Here is a 21,237-nt window from a genome sequence, read left to right as displayed (position 1 = left end):
TATGACTTAATGTTTTATAATACTACATAATTCATATGCCCTAAAGAATCAGTTTGACTGTTCTTCTTAAAGAGTATGTTTTATCCTTCTATCCTCTCTTCTCCACTTTATTTGAACTCATTATGCTATCTATATGGTATATCGTATGCGTTTACCATCTGTTTACAATATCGAAACAGTTTGGCTGTCTGTAACTTTTCAGCAAGCTTACTTCGCTGTGAAGATAAGCTGTTTTTAAGACTTGCTTATTTACACTTGGCAAGAACGCTTTCAACCGAGACAGCGGAAGATCTTTTATCAAGATCATCTGCTCTAATGTGGAACACAAAATGATTGTTGTCACTTTCACAGTCTGCGGTCGGAGACCACATGCGCGAGCAGCGCTACAAACAGACAAACTTCCTCTTCCTTTAGGGGCAAATTCTTCTGAAAACCACAAGGATCACAGGTTACAGCCAAGGTGTGCTTTCACTCTTACAACTCTGAAATTTATGTTAATGGATGCTGTCCTCATAATACCCCCTTCTCTTGGATATTTCAGAACATTTCAGTCGACTTTTTGGGTTCAGGTTCACATTTTTCTATATATGTTCTCTGCAGAAACAAATAAGATCTCTGCAACATTACTCACTTCCTGCCCTGAGTGTCTTTTCACACTTTACTTTGTCCTAATGAATCTCCTGAGGCTATACCTTGACAAGCATAGCTGATGAACTAGGGAACAAAAGATTGTACTCCTAGCTTTATGTCAGGAGGTGACAGTAGGGCATTGAAGTAAAATGGACTGCAGCCATCAGATCGGTTTTCACTTTCCCTGGCTCCTGTGAGTGACACTGTGTCTCAGTTTGCCTTTGAGTTCCTCCGACTCCTACAGAGCCACTGGGGAAAACACAAATGGATAGCGTTTTACACAGGGGCTTTATTTACGTCCTGCGTTGAAGAACTCTTCAGATTTGTAATTCATTGCTTGCCGAGTTTGGACAGATGAGATGTTGCTCTGTGGTGTGGTGTGTGGTCTCCGTTGTTTAAAATGTTCTTGTGAATTTTCTGTGATGTAATAATAATGAGTGTTCTGGGGCCTCATTTATAAAACTTTGCATAGATTTCATCCTACAAGTATGTGTACACACAAACAGATTTTTTTTCTTTACATGCACAGGATTTGATGTATTAGACAATACGTCTCTAGAGTCTGCTTTGTTATAAATCCCATATAGTATACGCAAAAGCTTCAACCATCTTCTCCAAAATGACCATAAATGAAACTTAACAACACTAGTTTTATGCAAAACATCTTCTGCATATCATTTACATATTCTGTGCATACTGCCATCCAGTCAGGCATGTGATACTTCCTAGAAACCTATGAAAACTGATGATGCAGACTGTGAAGAATGCAGAATGTCATGAACATTTGTTTATTAAAGGATGTAACACTGCAAAAAAACTTTTTCTTAATCAGTATCTTTGTCTTGTCTGGTTAAAATATCTAAACATCCTTAAAACAAGATCAGTTTACCTGAAAAGCAAAACTGTATGAGATGTTAAGGAATTTCTCTTGAACAGAAGTGTATTACTGACACCCAGTTGAAAACTGGATGTGAAATGCCAAGCATAATGGGGCTAATTTCCCTCCAAACGGCTTTTCCCTCATTTTTTGCTTTTCTCTCTCAAAGATCATCTTTTGTCTCAGTGTTTACTTCTTTTTTTGCCCATTTAACATGGCAAAGATTCTAATCAATTTCTTTGTGCTTGAACTTAACTAGCATTTGTATACACTCCATTATGCCTGTCAGCCTCATTCTGGTTTGGTAAAGGGTACTGCGAGCTTCCAGATGTTTCCTTGACAGTGAAATATGACCTGAAATGGGTGAGTCAGCTTGGTCCAATGGTGAATCAAACCGATGGCAGCAAATCTATGACTTTTGAGGGATTTCCTGTTGAGGGTATACACTAGGAACAGTGTTTGGGGAAAATAGTTGTGGCAGGAGGGAAACTATTTAATCCTCTAATGCAGTTCATAATTAACCTCTGACTTTGCTGTTTTGCATTATATATGATCTATATTTTCTAGTAGGCCATTGTTTCTCAATTTGTCCTAGTGCTTGAATGTACTAGTGCAAGCCTGAAACTTCAATCAAATCTGTCTCTTTTTTTTAGCAAGTCTTTGCTCTTCCTTTGATATCAACTGCTCTTTCTTCTAGCTGTCAGCAGTATAGCAGCGGGTCCAGTTACACATTTTCCCCTTCTCTCGCTCTTTCCTCACCTCTTTCTCTTCATCCACTCGTCTCTCCATGCTGCTCATGTTTCTATTGGAGATGCTGCTCAGATTGCATCATCAGTCTTAATTAGGATCTCCTGTGAAAGCCTCTGGAGCTAATTAATTTTCTGCCTCATTCTCGTTTTCTTACTTGTGGTGTTCTGTTGCTTTTTGTTGCTCTTCCAAATCCTTGCAGGAGCTCATTGGCATGACAACTGCTTTGCCTCCAACTTATCAGCTGTAGCTCACAAAAGAGACACCCAGTGACATATAGACTAAACTATGTAGCCTGTGGTGATATGTTGATCCAGGATACTGATTCATTGTACCCTTGACCCACAGTGGCATCGGTTGCTGTTCTTTGTCACCAAAACCCTTGTGCACCCTCCCAGCTTGCAGCAAACCTAATAGTCTTCACATTTTTTTTTCCAGCTGAGCTAATAAAAAGGGGGCTTTTGTATGAGTAGTGTTTTATGAGGAGCCTATGCCTCTGTTTCTTGCCCCAATATAGTATAATGCACAAGTCGGCAGTTCCCAAAGCCACAGGCCCCACCCGTAAACTTCCTTAGGGTTTGAATAGTGGCATATGAGTGTTTTTTTAGTGCCACAGTTTAGTGCTCTTGCATTGGAAATCTATGGGGGTAGAATAAATGTTAAAATAAGTATAGGCTCAAGACTTAAACATTATACATGTTAACATTTGATTTTGACTACAGAGATAGCCTAAAATCATTTACTGATATTTGTCTATGTAAAGTTATATCTCGTTTTTTTTTTTTTTTTTTTTATCCTGTCATGAACATGTAAAGTCAAGAACCTATGTAACTTTTGCACAAGGATATTAGCAATACCCGAAGGAGGAAAAATCAACCCACAAAAATTACCTACCAATCTCTGTCAAAATAAAATAATGATGCGTCATCTTTCTAAACTCATTTTGACCCCCTGTAATTTGGCACTAAATCTCAGGTGAAAATTGACATTTTGAGTGGATTACTCAGTAAATATACATCCATGACATTTAATATTTTGGCTTTCTTCTTAAATTACATATTTCTTTCACCAGAAAAACCCTCTGGTTGAGTTGACACGAAATGACCCTTCACTCCATCATATTTCGCTTGACAATTTTGCTTCCACAATTTCATAGACTTCCATTTTAGGTGCAGTAATATACCTACCCATAATGTTTGTTTGTTTGTTCCACTGAAAAAAATAACCTAAGATAACAAGTTTGTGTATAACATGTCTGTGTATAACTGTGAATATACCTAAATTGTAAACCATATTATGATGGTTTACTAGAATTTTCTTTTTGGCTCAGAGAGATGATATGCTCAGTTGTTTTATAGGTCAGAAAGAGGTCTGTTTTAAAAAATATAATAAATCTAAGCCTTGTTCACCAAAGCCTCACACTTTTTACATACACAAACACAAGTTCCTACTCCCCTTTGCTATAGGGCTGTAACTCTTTTCTCACGGCCGATGAGAGATGCTGGCTGCTCTGGCAGAAGGCTTTTGACCTGGAACCTCCTCCTTTGTAACCCTGCCTGTACTCTAAGTAAATACAGCTCTGTGTGTGGGAGTGTGTGAAAGGGAGAACACTTGTAAATTAAAGCTGCACTTGGTTGTCATGGTGTGGTCTGGATTGTTCAACAATATTAATGTTATTGGCCCTGTTGCAATGACATGTTGACAGAGAGAGTTATTTTTCTCTCGTTTTGCTCTCTCTGCTCCTGTATGTCTTTGTCACCTACTGAATATGTAAACTGCTTTTCAGGGCAAATTAAAGTGCTCATTTTTTGTCCCACCTGTAATTTTGTTTAAAATTACAATAACATTGCAATTCTTATGTACAACGACTTGAACAGACCACTTCTATAAAAAAAATGTCAGCTTCTCTTGAAAATGGTATTATGGTTTTGAAAAACTCTATGAATAATTAAACATTAGTATATTTCTAAGAACTTTTTTTAAAGAGTTTTTATTTTGAAGGATCTGTTTACTCTTCTTAACTCATCTTGGTCTTGCTTCACAGAAAACCACCATGTTGATGTGGATCATGGCTTCCTGATTAGATCTTCCTGACCACTATCTTCTCTATCCCTGGACTCATCATTGGCTCAGTGATGAACCACACACCTAGCCCCCACATGACAGAGGCCGCCAAGTCTGGGGTAGGCTTGTTGTGCGGCCTGGGCCTGGGCCCGGATCGGGTGCGCTCCCCGGACAGCCTGACCCACACGCCCAGCCCGTCAGGGGGAACACCCAGTTCAAGCCCTCCTCTGCTGCTGTCTCCAGGGCTGGGCTGTGATGGCGCTGGGGACTGGGAGAGCCGCGAGGAGCTGCGTCTGCGTGAGTTGGAGGAGGCTCGGGCACGAGCAGCTCAGATGGAGAAGACAATGCGCTGGTGGTCGGACTGTACGGCCAACTGGAGGGAGAAGTGGAGTAAAGTGCGGGCCGAACGCAACAGGGCACGGGATGAGGTTAGGCAGTTGAGACAGCGTCTGGACGCCCTTACCAAAGAGCTGACAGGGGCACGACGGGAGCGCCAGGAACTGGCGGCGGAAAATGAACAACTGCGTCTGGAAGCCCAAAGGGTCCGAGCTGAACAGAACTCCCCAGAGAACGCTTCCACTGCACCAGCATCCAACTCCTCAACTGCCTCCACACACTCCAACCAGCCAAGGGAACCAGAAATCAAGCATGACAACCAGGACGAGGAGAGCGTGAGAGATGGGCCAGGCTCTCCAGAGCAGGAACCTGTGAGAGATGTAGGCACTGACAAACTAGACAGGCAGAAGGTGAGTGTTCCTCAGTTGGAAAGATGGAAAGCTAAATATTTTCAGAAAGGACTAGTTGGTGGGTTGCCTGATTTTACCAGACCCCAGCTGGACACTCAAATTCAACTACATAGATCGAAACAGAATGCAGGGGTGTTTTCTTTTTCTCAGAGGAACAAAGGATTAGGTATAAAAAAAGCAATTTCAGTTATTGGGTTGCAGGAAGATTTGTGCACTAACCAAAACCGCAGAGAACCATACTTAAGTTCACAGGAACCATAAGCCATATCACCTTTATAAGGGGATTCTTATACGGTTTGCGGGTGCGCACCCGAGTTTGGAAGCCGAGTCATCCAAACGAACCAAACTCTGATGTCAAATGAACCCGGTGCACACCAAAAGCGATTGTCAGAAAGCACACGTATATGTCAAATCAGTTGTATACCAGAATAATACTTGAGAAAAAATTTGAATAAAACAATTTAAACCCAGATGCTCAAACCCATAGAATAACCAAGGCTGTTAACTCTCAATACAGGTAGACAATTGTAAATGGGTCAGCCACAGACCTGGTTCAGTGCACCTCCCTGTGATTTCTTTACCTGACTCTGTGCTTTTTGCTTGTGTGCTGGTTTCATTTTTTTTGTCCTATTATTAGAACCAGCACAACCCCCCATGGGGCCACAGCCAGGGGTACCGCACCAGTTCCCACTACCCAGAAACCCCTTTTTCATTCCTAGACTCGTTTGAGCATGTCCGTTATTTCCTTAGTGTTTTTAACTAATCTTTCAAAAGAATTACCCCTCAAACAAATGTTCACCTCTTTTTTTGGTTTGCAAAGACGACGCACCAACAGAGAGAGGGACGGAAAAATAAATGTCACTAGTGTCAGATTGACCTTCAGAGTTTTGAGCATGATGGATGTATATTTCTGCACAGATATCAACAGGGGGTAGCCTAGATAGCTCAAGAGTCTCTCTGGTTCCTGTAAACGGTGACAATTACCTGCTGAATACAAAAGTGTTTTTGCTTCTTCTTTTTTTATTGTTCAGCACAGAGACATGGACCTTTTCTGAAGTAGGATCAGGCACCCTCATTCAATCTTAGCTAAGTAAACAAATACTAGTTAGCTTAGTCTGATTCTCACTGGATTGTTTGATACCATCCCATTTCCTGATCTGTTTCCACACAGGCATGCTGAGTGCTTCCACATGTGGAACTCAATGATCTCTATTTGTATGCGTTTGGTTCCCCCTGGTGGTAGGGAAGTGTCATTGCACTTTTAGTGCAGTTACTGAACTGTGGCCTTTCTGGGATCGTAGGAAGTTGGCAGCAAGTTTAGTGTCTCATGTCTGTATCCTGGGGCCCATGTCTTTGATATGTAATCCCTACAGTGTGTAGGAAGGAAAGAGAAAGGATGGTGCACTGAACTGTAAAGCCGTTTTTTATTATTCCTCCAAAGAGCTTGTGAATTTCATCCATGCACAAAGGAAATAAAGGAAAGGTGCAATGTGATATTTGTTATGTGGATGACAGACAAAACGCCTCTTCTGTGGTTTGGTTTAATAAGGAGAAAACAAAAGCATGAAAGTCTTTGTTTTTTTGTTTTTTTGTTTGTTTTCAATTTGTTTTCTTTGTCTTGAAACATTGACTTAGACAGCGGTTCTCAGATGGTTTTGCTTCACAACCCAGGTTTTACTTTGGACATTGATTGGCAGTATCAGAATTGTTTATTGTACAAAAGTAAACTTAAAACTTTCTATAAGAACTTAATGTAATTTTAAGTTAAAATATCACTCTCCCCTTGTTTATCCCTGTGTAAGATAACTCGATTTCTGGGTTCTACTTTTTATTTTCTTGTTTTTCGAGGATGAGGGCTTGTCATGCAACCACTCCATTTTGGCATCTTTTGAACATCTGCAACCCTTTCTTTCTTTCTTTCTTTCTTTCTTTCTTTCTTTCTTTCTTTCTTTCTTTCTTTCTTTCTTTCTTTCTTTCTTTCTTTCTTTCTTTCTTTCTTTCAGGAGGTGGAGTTATTGGAGGCTCTTCTCAGGGCGAAGTCAGAGGCTCCAGACTCATGGGACGTTCGCAGTGCCAGTAGCTTGCGCTCAGTTCTCAGTCGGCAGGACCGGAGCAGACTGCTGTGGGAGGATCTGGCTTCCCTGGAGGAGGACTCCAGCAAGCTCAATGTTCTCCAGCTACGCCTGGATGAGTCCCAGAAAGTCCTGCTGAAAGAAAGAGAGTAAGTGATCATTGTCCAGGTGGCAACAATGCATGCCAACAGACCAGAACTCAACAAATGAAATCAAAGGCCTTTAGAATCATGGAGTTTCACATAACAATTACAGGGTTAACATAGTTGTATCCTTCACTGCCAAGGATAACTGATAATAAAAATTATTTGAACTAACCACTGAATTGCACTCATCATAGACTGGTGAAGGATATATCTATGTTGACTTTAAAATTCACCTACTGGAGGCATCTCAGAAGACCAGATGTTTTGAGAACAATCTATTTAGATTTGCCTTCACCCTGTCATGATGATGTTGATGATCTGGCCTGTGCTGTGCATGTTAAGCTATCATGCCTCTCTCTCTCTCTCTCTCTCTCTCTCTCTCTCTCAGAGATAAACACACACTCATTAAGAACATTGAGAAGCTAGAGGCAGAGCTGAGCCAATGGAAACTCAAATATGAAGAACTGAACAAGAGCAAACAAGAGGCTGTAAAACAGGTGAGGAACATAAGCAACATAACACTTTTTTTTAACACTTAAACTGGTGTGCATATTAGGGATGAATGATATGTAGAATATTCTTCATATGTTTGCAATTATTTTGCTGGTGATATAAAGTCAAGCAACATTACGAACTTTCTTTGTAGTCATTTAGTGACAAATAGTGTGGAAAAATGTCTTGATTACTTTTAACTAGATTTATACTGTGCATTAATACCCTGAATCTACTGATCAACAGTGACTGTTAGGTAGCAAGTGATTTTTCTTTGATTGAAAAAAAGCCATTTCAATGCAGTTGCATAAATATTGAGATATACATTGAATATTGTCAAAAGGTTGGGTGGAAAAACATTATATATATTTTTCTTTGGCTAGATCACCCCAACTCTACTGCATGTAGTGTATTATGACAGTTATTCTTCAGCAACTTGCAATAAGTCACTATCAAAAGCCAAATAGTTTTGTAGCAGCTGTGGAGCATTTAGTTTAGTTGGCTTCATCGATTGGTATTGGTATTTTAAGCAATTTATTTTTGCTTTACGGGCATCAAGTCAAGACATAAATTGCTGAGCCTTAATTGTGAACATTAGTATTCTGGCTTCAACGCTGTGTTTCTTATTTTTAAATTGTATTTGATTTACAAATATAACAAATAAAATACTGAAGCCAGAACACTAACACGTGGTATTCTCATGAGGAACTGATCTCCAGCACTTTCGTGTAAAAAGAGCAAGAAATCCTTGGCCTTTTCTCCAATTTTCCACAATTTATAGTGAGAGCTCTAATCAATAGGAAGAATGCAAGGCCTGTTCATCAAAACCCCTGGACTTCACCTTCTGAGTTTCAGATATCATATTCTTCCTTATAAGTCAGTGGTAAGAGCATTGCGTTAACAACGCAAGGTTGTGGGTTCGATCCCAGGGGATTGCACATACCTATGTATAAATGTATAGGATAATGCAATGTAAGTCGCTTTGGATAAAAGCGTCTGCCAAATGCATAAATGTAAATGTAAATGTAAATGTAAGTCACGGATCCTCCATACATAGTCATTCCTGCTTCAAATTCATAATAAAAAAAGGGGAAACAGTCAAAAAGTTGGACACACCTACTTGTTCTTCATTTTATTCTAAAATGCAGTAGCACCTCAATGCAGAACACGAGATCCGGGGGGCGGAGTTGGATCCAGATATAAGGGGTGGAGATTGGTAGGTTTAGGGGTGGGTTTAGGGATTAAGGGGTGGAGATGGGTAGGTTTAGGGGTAGGTTTAGGGATTAAGGGGTGGAGATGGGTAGGTTTAGGGGTAGGTTTAGGGATCAGGGGGTGGAGATGGGTAGGTTTAGGTATATGTAAGGTGGGAGGAGTTGGATCTAGATCCGACTCCTCCCCGTGGATTTCATGTTCTGCAGTGAGGACCATCTCCTAAAATGTGGAAAAGAATAACAAAGTCATGAAAAGTATAAAATAAACTATTTAAAATGAACTATTTAATACAAAAAATTAATTAATAAAAACATAAGGTGTATCCACTTGGGATGCTTTTTTTAAGGAGTTCACATGTATGCTGGCAACATTTAGGTTGCTTTTCCTACACTTTATTTATTTTTTGTAATAAATAATTACGTAATGTAGACCCAACTACATAATGTAGACCCAACTTGTGTATTTTATATAAGCAAAAATGATACGAGTTAAACTTGATATTTTATAGTATAACACAAAATTATGTTTATATAAGTACTACTATTATACATATTATATTATACTATAACTGCATATATTTTTTATATTTGAATAATTGTATCCAAACTTTGACTGATATTGTACATAAGAATACCACCAGGGGGCAGTTGTTACCCATGAACCAGACGGTCTGGCATTGTTCATGAATGATGAGACTCCTGCTTAGGATGTCTTTCAGTCAGGCAATTTTATGAAAGACAGACACACTGATTGGGCCCAGGGAAACTTTCACTCTCAATACAAGCCTTCCATAGAGAGAATAAGGGACTGATTCATCATCATACACCTAGACCTCATCACAGGCATATAGTGGAGAGATGATGAGTAGGAAGAGATGTGCTTCTCTTTTTAATAACTTCAACCTGTAAGGATGTGCATGAATACCATGAGATGATGAGTAGGAAGAGTGTGCACGCTACACTCAGTAGTTTAATAGATGAGCTGCCTGTCCCCAGCCCAGCTGTGTGAGCTCACGACCTGCTGCGAATGTTAATCACTGCGTTTGAGTCACAGTATGCCGAGTGCGAGACGCTGTAGAACGATCAGACTTTGACCATAGCGTCCCTCTCGCTTAATGGCAAATGTGCTAGACCGTATTGCCACAGAATGTCAGTACAAGCCGTGTTAAATGAGTGCAGTTTCACAGAGTTTCATCAAATGTGAAATGAGGTTAAAAACCAGACTCCTTCACAATCAGAATGTAAAATCTTTTTGAATACCAATGACATCTTCAGAGCACTGCATAGTTTGGTGTAGTTAGGCTGTGTACTTTATTTGAGTACCTAGATATTCTCCGACAAAGCAAGGGGAAGCTTTACTTCAGATCATAATTTCAGAGATGAACTTAAATGACACCGTTTCTTTTGCAGCTCAATTTTTTGAAGGAGGTGCATCAGGACGAGCTGGGCCGCATGTCGGAAGATCTGGAGGACGAGCTGGGAGCTCGCACCAGCATGGACAAGAAACTGGCAGAGCTCCGTACAGAGGTGAAACGCATGTACTTTTGCTGTGTCCTACCCATGCTGCATTGTTCTGCATGGGGCAGCCGGTTCGGTGTCCCCCCAGGACTCACTGTGATCTACATCAAAGTTAAACACCCTCAGGGCTTTAAACATCCATCTGCTATCTCTCCTGCATTTCGACTAGCACGGCACCAAACACCACATCCCTCTGTTAGTCAGGCTGGCGTAATGACAGAACGCTGCTCTCTAACACATTCCCAGCATGCAGTGTTATCAGCGGGGTGTTGCTGAGATGAACCTGGCAGGAGAGAGTGACATTTTGCACTTTGATGCGCCCCTTAAAGCGCGCCGCCACTCCTGTGTGTCGGCTCAGATCCGCTGTGTCCCCTCATCTCCAAAATCCCACGGTGACCTCCCTTCATCTCTGCCCTCAGGAATCGAGGCATTTCACTGGCACTGCCTCGTCTCAGCAGTCAAATGACATTATAGAAATATTAATGATTAGTTTGGGGTATGAAAGTCAGCCAGCACTTAAGGTGAATCTAGGAGAAATGGTTTCCCATTAAACTGCTTTTAGCGGCAGGTCAGAACTGGGAAATCGTGGAGAGCCCTTCACTTAGTTCAACAACATTCTGGGGTAATAGTAGTCCTGTGTGCTAATGCAGCATACACATTAGTCCTTCCTGATTATGGGTATACACATGGGAAATGCTGTGTCTCCATATTTTATATACTTAGAGTTCTGCACACAGTATATGCTTTAGTAGTTTTCAGGAATTTTAGTATGTAAAAAAAAAAAAAAAAAAAACACAGTCAAAATGATTTGTATAATGCTTTTACGATACAAATTGTTCTAATGCTTAACGAAAAAAAGGTAAGGTTTGGGAACCCAAACTTGCATAACCTTTTTTGTGTGGATTTTCCAAGTGAAAAGAATTTAACTAATTAACAAATTAATTAAACAAATTAAGCTTGACATATTTATCCAAAACAGTTTTTATGAAGTATTTATTTACTGAATTTAACAGATTGAAAAATAAAATTGTAAAAACAGGATATGCAAAAACACCCTTCCAGTTGATTTCAAAAAGGTTAGATCCAAATTTGGGTAAATCTCAAACATGCAGCAAGTTGACCTAAGAATATCACTAAAGTAGAAGCATTCTGTAATGAAGAAAATAAACTAAAGATACTAAAGAAAGAACAAAAAGACTGTTCAAAGGTTTCATTATTTTTAAGAAATTAATAATTTTATTCAGCAAGGGGACATTAAATTGACCAAAAGTTATTTATATAATTATCAAATAAATCTAAACTTTCTATTCATCAAAGTATCCTGAATAAAGTTTTTTTTTTTTTTTTTTTTTACAATATTCCTACTATTTAAACTATTTATATACTGTATTTACTGTATTTTTGATCAAATAAATGCAGTCTTGGTGAGCCTAAGAGACTTCTTTCAGCATCAGACCCCAAACATACTTAAATCAAATCAACCTACACTCCAGGTAATGTATTAGTCACTGCGTTTGAATATTTGGTAAAATATTATACCATTGTGAATATTTACATTTAGTAAATATTGTTGATGCATGATGGTGATCATCAAATGGTGATGCATCTTTTTTATCTTGTTGTGCTAAAATGTTTTGCTAATGGGAAGTTTGTACATGTTAGGAATAGCTTTACATTCAAATTTACTTTATCATTGTCCTCAAATATTTTGTTTTCTATTGTGTTATGTCTCTCTCTCTCTCTCTCTTTCCTCGCTCCTGTCTTACTGAATGTATGTGTGTATGTGCAGATGGAGCGTCTGCAGGTGGAGAATGCAGCAGAGTGGGGTCGTCGGGAGCGGCTGGAGACGGAAAAGCTGGCTCTGGAGAGGGAAAACAAAAAGCTGCGCACCCAGATGGAGGACCTGGAGGAGCAGCTGGCACGCAAGCGCAGGCAGGCCGCCAGCGCCCTGGACACTGACCTCAAGACCATCCAGTGTGAGCTGTTTGAGAGGAACAAGGTGAGTGAAGGAGAGCGCAGTAACCTCACACAAATAATCACAACCCTACATAAGTAAGCATTTCTCAACATCTCAGCATCAGCTCAGATTCTACTATAACAGCATATGAGAGATGGATGAGGTGTGGTGGCAGTTTGCAAAGTATCTGAGCCTCTTCCTGCAATAAATCCAGGCAGTGTCACTGACGTAAAGAGGCCATATCCATCAGATCCTGTGCTGAGAGGCGTGCGCCCTGTTCTGCAAGACAGTGGATGTGCGCAATAGCTGCCATGCAGTTTTGATGGACGTCTCATGTTGTATATTGGCTGTGCTGAGAAAGTCGTTCAGTGTGTGTGTGTGTTTGTAAGATGCTGGTGAGGCTCTATTAAAGTAGTGTGTCAGGAAATCCAGACACTTATGGCCAGGGCTCTTATGAGCGACCATTAGCGCAGCCAGAGATTTATGAAGTGATCCAAAGCGCCCCTCATATATACGCTGTAAATCACTCGCTCACCTGCTCTTACACTTCTGCCTAGAAAGTAGGAAAGATTTAAAGAGAGCGGTGAAGAGGGAAAGATGAATATGAGCAGAGTGAGTTGTTTTAGAGGCCAGAGGTATGCTAAAGGGAAAGGAACTGAGTGAAAGGGGTTAAGAGTGAGCGTAGCATGTCAATTAATCCAGTGTCAAGGGAATAGGGATATTGTGCCAGGAAATGGACATGTAATCCCTGCATGCGAGGCTCAATGTGTTGGCTTATTTGTTAAATGCACAACATATGGCCATCTGAGAATGGTGTTGCGCATGCGTGTGTGCGTGTGTGTGTGTGTGTGTGTATGTGTCCACATGCTGTTGCACATTCCCACACGAGTGATGTCCTGATAGTGGCCGGCGGCCTGCAGTCTGGGAGAGAAACACAGAGAGATTGATGAGCTTGCTCAGGAGCTGTTGAAGCAAATGGATCGATGAGGACAGGAGCGGAGAAACAGGCCACGGCGCACTGAGGACGATGCACCATCACTGACAAAAAGAACAAAGTGTGATTGATACTGAAATCATATTCCGCTCCAGCCGCTTTCTCACTTTCTCCCACGTTTCCTTCGACTCTCACCCGTAGATTGATGTATACTGTCATATTTGCTGTTAAACCCAGTATGTGCAGAATATTGGGAATGGGACTCAGTGGCTACTTCCTGTGTGTGTGATTTTTCTGGTGTTTGCCATCCCTACAAGAGATGAAATATTGATTTGATCACTCATTAGTTGCGTCTTTGTACTGAAGGCAGGGTTCCCAGAGTCATGGAAAACTAGGAAATGTCAGACAATTTAATTGAGATTTGTAGGAGTGGGAAAGTTATGCAAGTTAATGAAATCTTGGAAATTTCTATAGTGAATATATTTATATAGTGTGTTTGTGTGCGACTTGACTTTTACATATAAATGCATTTCTTTTGAATTTTCTATTTATCAAAGAATCCTGAAAAAAATGTATCAGGGTTTCCACAAAAATATTAAGCATCACTGTTTTTAACACTGATAATAATAAGAAATGTTTCTTGAACACCAAATCAGCATATTAGAATGATTTCTGAAGGATCATGTGACTCTGAAGACTGGAGTAATAATGCTGAAAATTCACAAGAATCACAGGAATAAATGACATTTTAAAAAATATAAATGAAAATAGGAAACTTTTTTTTTATAGTAATAATATTTCGAAATATTGCTGTTTTTACTGAATCTTTAATCAAATAAATGCAGCCTTGGTGAACATAAGAGACTTCTTGTATATATATATATAAAACCCTTAAGCCCTGTCATTCATCTCACAAGAGATTTCCTATTAGCATGCAAATGATCTTTTTTTTTCTTCTTAAGAAGGAAATATAAAAATGTAAAGTTTAATTGAATATCCCTGCTTAAAGGCCTGAATCACGGCCCTTTGTAACATGCTGTCTGGTGCCCATCTGGAAGGCTACACGCTGATTCGAAAGGGATTCATCAGGTTGGCCGAGGCTCAGTCAGAACTCAGTCTGACTGAGACAGCGGTGCGTGTACAAACACAGCTGCAGGTCGGCACATCACACACACACACATCAAAAAGGCTCCAGGTGAATCGTGCAGGTGGAGATTCTGCTATTGGTTCTGGTGTTGTCGCTCTTGTTTTTTTGTGTGCGTTTGTTTTGATCAGGGACTGGTTTTTGTTTGGGACCGTGACCTCTTACAAACTTCAAAGCATGTTTGTGTGGGGCTAATACATGATGACGCTTGTGTTTCAACAAACACGAATAAAATGATTAGGCCTCCATCCAGATGGAGGAACATTGGCAAAACAGGCTGCACAGGTTTTTTTTTCCCTATTCCTAAAGGGTTTGTTGAGTCTAGAGTAGACTAGCTTTGAACTGGAGTTAAAGTCTGTCTCTTTGCTCTCGGATCAAAGAGAAGTTTGTCTTTCTAGAGGTCAGTTTAATACCATACTTTTTCAGTCTCTCTCTCTCACTCATTTTTATTTTTTTGTTCATTTCTCTCTCTACAGATCATTCACATTTCTAGTCAAATGTTTTACCAAACATATTGCAATATGTTATAAAATGTAGAATGTTATAAAATACTAATAAAGGCAACAGTAAAGTCATATTCCATATAGTTGTGAGTATAACATTTCGAGGTATTGGAAAAATTGAGATTTTTGAGAAACTGAATCGTTATTAAAAAGTTCTGTACAGAAAGTTAAATCATTTTTGTAATTATTATATAAAAATATTTAGGCACAGTTAACATTTACATATTTATTTTAATGATTTAATTTATGCTTTTATATTCTGATTTGTAAAGCCCTTTGACCAGCACTATAATGCATAAGTATATAAATCATTGTTATATCATAATTTTTTTTAACTATAGAATAACACAAATAGAAGTATAGAAATTGTCTCGTGAAATAAATAATTGGTTACATTGTAAACTGTTTAAATCAATTGAAAAGTTTTAAACAGTAATACATATTATTATTATATATAATTATATTATAATAACCGGTATATAATAATGTTTTTAAAAAAGACACAATTTACATTGTCTACAAAATTTTTTTCAAGCAGTTAATCATAATAATTTAAGTCTAAAGATTTTGAGGATAATGGAAAACAAGTGTCCTGTCTCGAATTTTCTGCATATACAGATGTGTTCTTCACGTTCTGTTCAACAGTCTGCCTCTCCTTAAACTCCTGCAACATCTGGCCAGCCACTTGCTCCTCCACACAGGTGTTTATGCCTCCTGCTCTGATGGTGTAGCGAGCGAGTTCATTCACAAATCACAATGATTAATGAGCCTATATTGGCCGCTCATCTGCTGTTGTTGCTCCTACTTTCTGATGGAAATGCGGTAAACAGTATCGACGGCCAATGTGGGAGCCCATGTGCTCTGATTTGCATCTCTGGTTTTGGAAGCTGCAAATGAATCAGAGTGTGTGTGTGTGTGTGTGTGTGTGTGTGTGTGTGTGTATAAATTAGCTTCTCTAGTGTGCTACATCTGGAGTAAGCCAGTGTGAAATGAATTGTCTTGCCTTTCAGTTTCTGGGCTGCTTCTCCAGAGGTTTTCCATTTGGGCCTGCTGTGTTTTTCTCATAGGGGTCGCCCTTAACTTATTGCACATTTTTCTCTCCTTCTTTTTTATTTTTCATCCATCACCATTTGCCAGCTCTCATTCATCTAACTTTGTCCTTAGAAATGTTTATGATTTATTCCATTTTTATGCAATGCAAGAGGTTAAATGTGAAGTGTGTTATTTTTGCACCAGTAGCTACAAAAAAAGGATTTGGAAAATAACTTTTTCCATACAAGTTTCCCAGCCCAAACTCATGCACTTTATTGAGTCTGAAATTTACATGTCAGACCGCTCAACCAAACAGCACAGCAGAGCAAAATACTTTAAACTGCATTTAGATATTGACAATCAAAATATACACACACCTTGGTGGTTTACATTAATAAACCGAAGTCTGTGTTATTTGAGTATTATTTATATACTATTATGGTATTTTTAAAAATATTTGAATGAGCTTTTTTTTTTAAATGTTCAGTTTTTATTTCAATTCATTTTAATTTACTTCTACTTAACTTTATTTTTATTTCAGTTTGTTATTGTAGCTCAACAAACTTTTATTACAATTTTATTTCAGCAACATTTCAAATTTCTGTCATTTTTTTCATCTAATATTTCAGCTTAATTACAGTTAATGAATTTAAATAATAATAATAATAATAATAATAATAATAATAATTATTATTATTATTATTATTATAGATTTTTTTAAATAATTGTTTTTAATAATAACAACACTGATCAGGGATAGTTCACCCAAAAAAAATTATTTCAGATGTCTCCTGCAGAAGAAAGAAAGTCATACAGGTTTAAACGACATATAAGAGTAAGTAAATGATGACAGATTTTTCACTTTTGGTTGAACTATCCCTCTAATGCTGTTGTCAGTGTGCTGTGTTAGTAGAGTTCCTATGTGTTGGGAGCATGACACTGTGTCCACACATTAGTCACTTCTCCCATGATTCCACGCCAGTCAGCAGAGCCCTATAAGGCCAGGTCTGAGTTTAAATGAACCCATTTGCACCTACTGCTATGGCTTATTTATGAGCCACTGAGGCCAATGTCCCAGTTAGCCAGCACTGACAACATGCCATAACTGCTGATCTACAGCCCACTGTCTAACCCAAACGGGACAAACGACAAGGTGTACGTATCTATGTGTGGAATGTGCTGTTGAAAATGTGTGGAATGCATAAAAAAAAATTATCCAAGGATCTGAACTCAAGGGAAATCTTCTTCCAGATTTGCATATTTGAAGATTCAGATCATTTTAAATTAAGATGTATAAGCCTAGACATTGACATGTAAGGGTTGAGCAGCTCTGATACCGATGTCTGGGTTCTTTCTTTTTTTTTATCGAGAGAGCTCTCGGTCAGCAAAAAAAGCCTTCTCTCAGGGCCGACAGGAGGGAAAAGTGGGGGAGGTGAAATGAAGGTTAAACAGAAGTCCTTCTGCAAAAAGGAGTGAGAGAGAATGATGAGGATGACAATATGAGGATAATGTGCTGAAAAAGAGTGCAGTGTTCATCTCACTTACAATAGAGAGATTGTGAAAGGGGGGAAGAAATGGACGGCTGGACAATACAATCACAGAGGACAATGGATCCGCACTGTGAAATTGCATGGAGGTAATGAAGGTGAGACAGAGAGGATGAATGGAAGAGGTGACAGGAGAGTGAGAGAGACAGAAGGGAAGCAAAGGAAAAAGTAATTGGAACTTCAGGATTGAATAAGGAAAGTGAGAGGGGCTAGAGCAGGTGAAATAGTCTGGCTTTAATCTGATCTCGGGGCTAATGGTCATGTGATGTTTCGAGGGGTGCTATGTAGTCCGAATGAGGCCTTTCTTGCTTGCCTCATGAACCCCTAAAACAGTGTACAAACACTACCAGCATGGCTCTCCAGCACAAGCCCAGGGTCATGGTGGTTTTTATGTGTGTGTGTGTCTATCGTGTGGCATTTCAATGAAGCTTTGTTTAACTGTGCTTAAATGGTATTCTAAATTCATGACTTTAGTTGAATCTGATAAGCAAAAGGGTGAAATGCCACATCTATACTACTCTGTGAGCAGGGTCCAGAATAAAACCCATGAGCTTGTCATTGCTAGTCATGCCCTAATGTTTGAGCTACAGCAATGCTGCAGGAATATGTTTTCCCTATGGCATCAAAAACATTTTAAATAATATATTGAATAAATATATACATTTAAATAAAAAAAAAGTTATAATTATTGAATTATATTTTTATTTCATTATTTAAATTTGAATTATTGAATTATTTCTTTGCATAATTGTGACGAACAGCACGGTTCATTGTGTTACTGGTTGTATTATTTAGCAGTTCCTGAGTTTACTTTACTTAGCAAGTGTTAATTTTGGACCCTGTCTGGGAGGATGCATGTTAAAACCACCAAGGTGAACTCAAATTTAGATTCAGGCTGTGTAGATTTGCCCACAAAGCACCATTCATTTGAAAGGCACAGCAAATTCTATTTGTAGACGGCACATCTATTTTCCTGGCCAGTTGGACTGCATGTTCCTCGGTCTCAGGTCAGGGCCACTAAGAGCCACAGACTCTGTTTGATCATAGCTCCTGGCCCACTGTTTTTGCCCACTATAAAACTGGAGTGAGTGAATCATCCTTTCAGTCTGTCAAGAGAAATAGTGTTAGGAAGGCACAAACTGGCAGAGAAACCATTATGGCTCTAGCAGCTCCTACATCGCCCCCATTTTCCCATCGACTGAGGCGTCCCTTCCCCAGACTGTGCTCTCACTTAGCTGTCTTATTAGACTTGATCTAATCCTCCGCTGTAATGATAGCTGTAAGGCAGGGTCAGGGGTTTGTGCTGGATTCCAGCTGCACTTGAACGTAAAGAAACATGTAACAGAGGTGTAGTGTTTATGTTCATTACAAGATGCTTTCTTATGTAAAGCAACCAAATGGAGGCATTTCCCTGGAGCAGCACTTGAGGACACCATAGTAATAGGGAATCTTCAGATCATAGATCACCAGTCTGTGGATTTCAATTCACAACCTTATTTTACCTGTCCAGATCTTTCTTAAATCTATGAGTAACACTTTTCAATGAGGTTCCATTTGTTAAGTAACATTAACTAACAATGAGCAATACATTTGTTGCAGTATTTATTCATCTTTGTTAAAGATAGTTGATCAATTTTTTTTTAAAAAGACATTGTTCTAGTTTATATTAGATTCATTGTATATAATCATTTATATGACATTTGTTTATGTTTCAATAAAAATTATAATAAATTATATAATTATATATTGTATTTTATATTAACATTAACTTTATGTATATTTTCACCATCCCTCTCGGGCCATTTATATTTTTTATGAATTTTAAAAGAAACTTTTTTCATTGTTTTTCAGGCTGGTGAATGTTAATGAACATTCTAGAGTAAATTAGCAGGCAATTGACCCTTTTAACTGCAGACTGCATGACTACATCTTACATATGAGAATACATATTGAGCTTTATCATTTCTTCTGAGCATTACATAATCTCTGCCATCATGGCTGGGTTGTATAACTAGATATGTGGGTGTGAGGCATCTTTATGTCAATATACTATATGCAAACCAGGAGTGGAGTTTGCTTTTTTTTTTCTCTTATGTTGGCTCTTGGCTGCGAGTGAGAAAGCCCGGGTTAGCTGTAAGCTCCAGAAATTATATAAAACCTACTGTATGTCATAGAGCTGCAAAGTGGACCGAAATAGTTTGACTGATTTATTTAGCTAAAATTCACTAATATTATATATTCCAAACTAAAGGCTTTTCTGCTTTTATAGCTGGCTTTGCATGGGCGGCAGCCATTGGAGCCACTCGATGCACACCATTTGGTGAGCACGTCAAAAAGCTCTCGTCTCTCTGCTCTCGATGAAAGGCAAAATGAAAAGGAAATAGAATATTCTAAGACTGCATTTGTGTATTTCAGATCTTTTAGAGTGGAAGTGAGAGACAGAAAGAGGTGATTGTGTCGTGCGTGGCAAGGTGTGTGTTCTGAGTGCAATGGGCCACATGTTTAAGCACATTTCAGGATCTGAAACATTTAACAGCTTTCCCCATGCGGCTGTACAATCTCACCCTGCTTTCATTTACTCTGTGCGTATGTGTCTGTTTGCATTCATCTTTATATTATTAGACCAGGTCTTTTTTTTTGTCTTCACATTCTCATGTTGTATTCCCATGCGTGTAAATCTGTGTGTGTTGATCAGGTGTCTGTTCCCGTATCCCAGGTTTCCATTTCTCACTTTCCATTTCCTTCTGCTGCAGTAAATTTCTGTAGCATCATAGATCATTCATCATGACGTGGCATGTTTTATTCATCCAGCCCTCTTTTTGCCTTCCACTTTCTTTCAGTTTCAAAACACTCACCAAAGATGGCTAGGCCCAAATTACCCAGATGAAAAATTTACCTTTTAAGTGGAGAAGGCTGTTAAATCACAGGCTCCTTTTTTTTAATGTGATGTCATTTGTAATTTTACCTTCCTCCCACTTAACATGTATTTTTCATCTTCTCAGATGGTTTCTGCCTTATGCCTCTCATGCTAATCTCTATCTTTTCTTTGAAGTTTTCTACTTTCACATACAATATTTCACTGTTTTGCATGACCTCAGGAGCTTCTTTTTTTTAACCTATCTGTCATTTCACGAAACATGTTGTAAGCTAGATGAGTGACATTGATAGTTTTATTTCTTTCAGGTGTAGGACTTTGATGTCTGATGGAATGGACTGTTTTTTGCAAGACATGTAAACACATTTTCACATGTGAAATGAATATCAATGCTTACTCAGGGTGGCAGGTTTGCTTTCTGGTCAAATCTAGCTTACGCAGCACCATATTTCAAAACAGCCTCTTGCAAAACCTCACAAAACACATTGTGACTAGTTCACAAAACAATCTGCAAACAGACTGTTAAGATCTGACTGACATGATCAGGGACAGTATGTAGTGCTGCATGTGCTACCCCACAGACAACGTTGGGTTCATCACAACAGTTATTGAACTCTCTATATTATTAGTTATTAGTTATATATTAACAGAACTGAACCCAGAACAGACTGCCTAAGAAGAAATTAAAAAGTTATAATAATTAAGAATAGTAAAATAATTAATCTAAAATAAAAGAAACTAA

The 21,237-nt window shown here is 38.8% G+C and overlaps 1 protein-coding gene across 1 annotated transcript in view; it reads left to right on the top strand.

Annotated features, from left to right (window-relative positions):
- The window catches only part of ccdc102a (coiled-coil domain containing 102A), a 60,211-nt gene that overhangs the window by 24,082 nt on the left and 14,892 nt on the right, over positions 1 to 21,237 (top strand). Inside the window, exons 2-6 of the mRNA XM_082150194.1 lie at positions 4,299 to 5,064; positions 7,068 to 7,285; positions 7,671 to 7,779; positions 10,396 to 10,512; positions 12,293 to 12,502. Coding sequence (XP_082006320.1) covers positions 4,390 to 5,064; positions 7,068 to 7,285; positions 7,671 to 7,779; positions 10,396 to 10,512; positions 12,293 to 12,502 — 1,329 coding nt within the window. The 5' untranslated portion in view covers positions 4,299 to 4,389. The remainder of the gene's footprint in view (positions 1 to 4,298; positions 5,065 to 7,067; positions 7,286 to 7,670; positions 7,780 to 10,395; positions 10,513 to 12,292; positions 12,503 to 21,237) is intronic.

This window comes from Leuciscus leuciscus (genome assembly GCF_965113295.1).
Source record: "Leuciscus leuciscus genome assembly, chromosome: 2".
NCBI lineage: Eukaryota > Metazoa > Chordata > Actinopteri > Cypriniformes > Leuciscidae > Leuciscus > Leuciscus leuciscus.
Note: the sequence above shows the minus strand (reverse complement) of the source record. Positions and strands in the feature narration are given on the sequence as shown.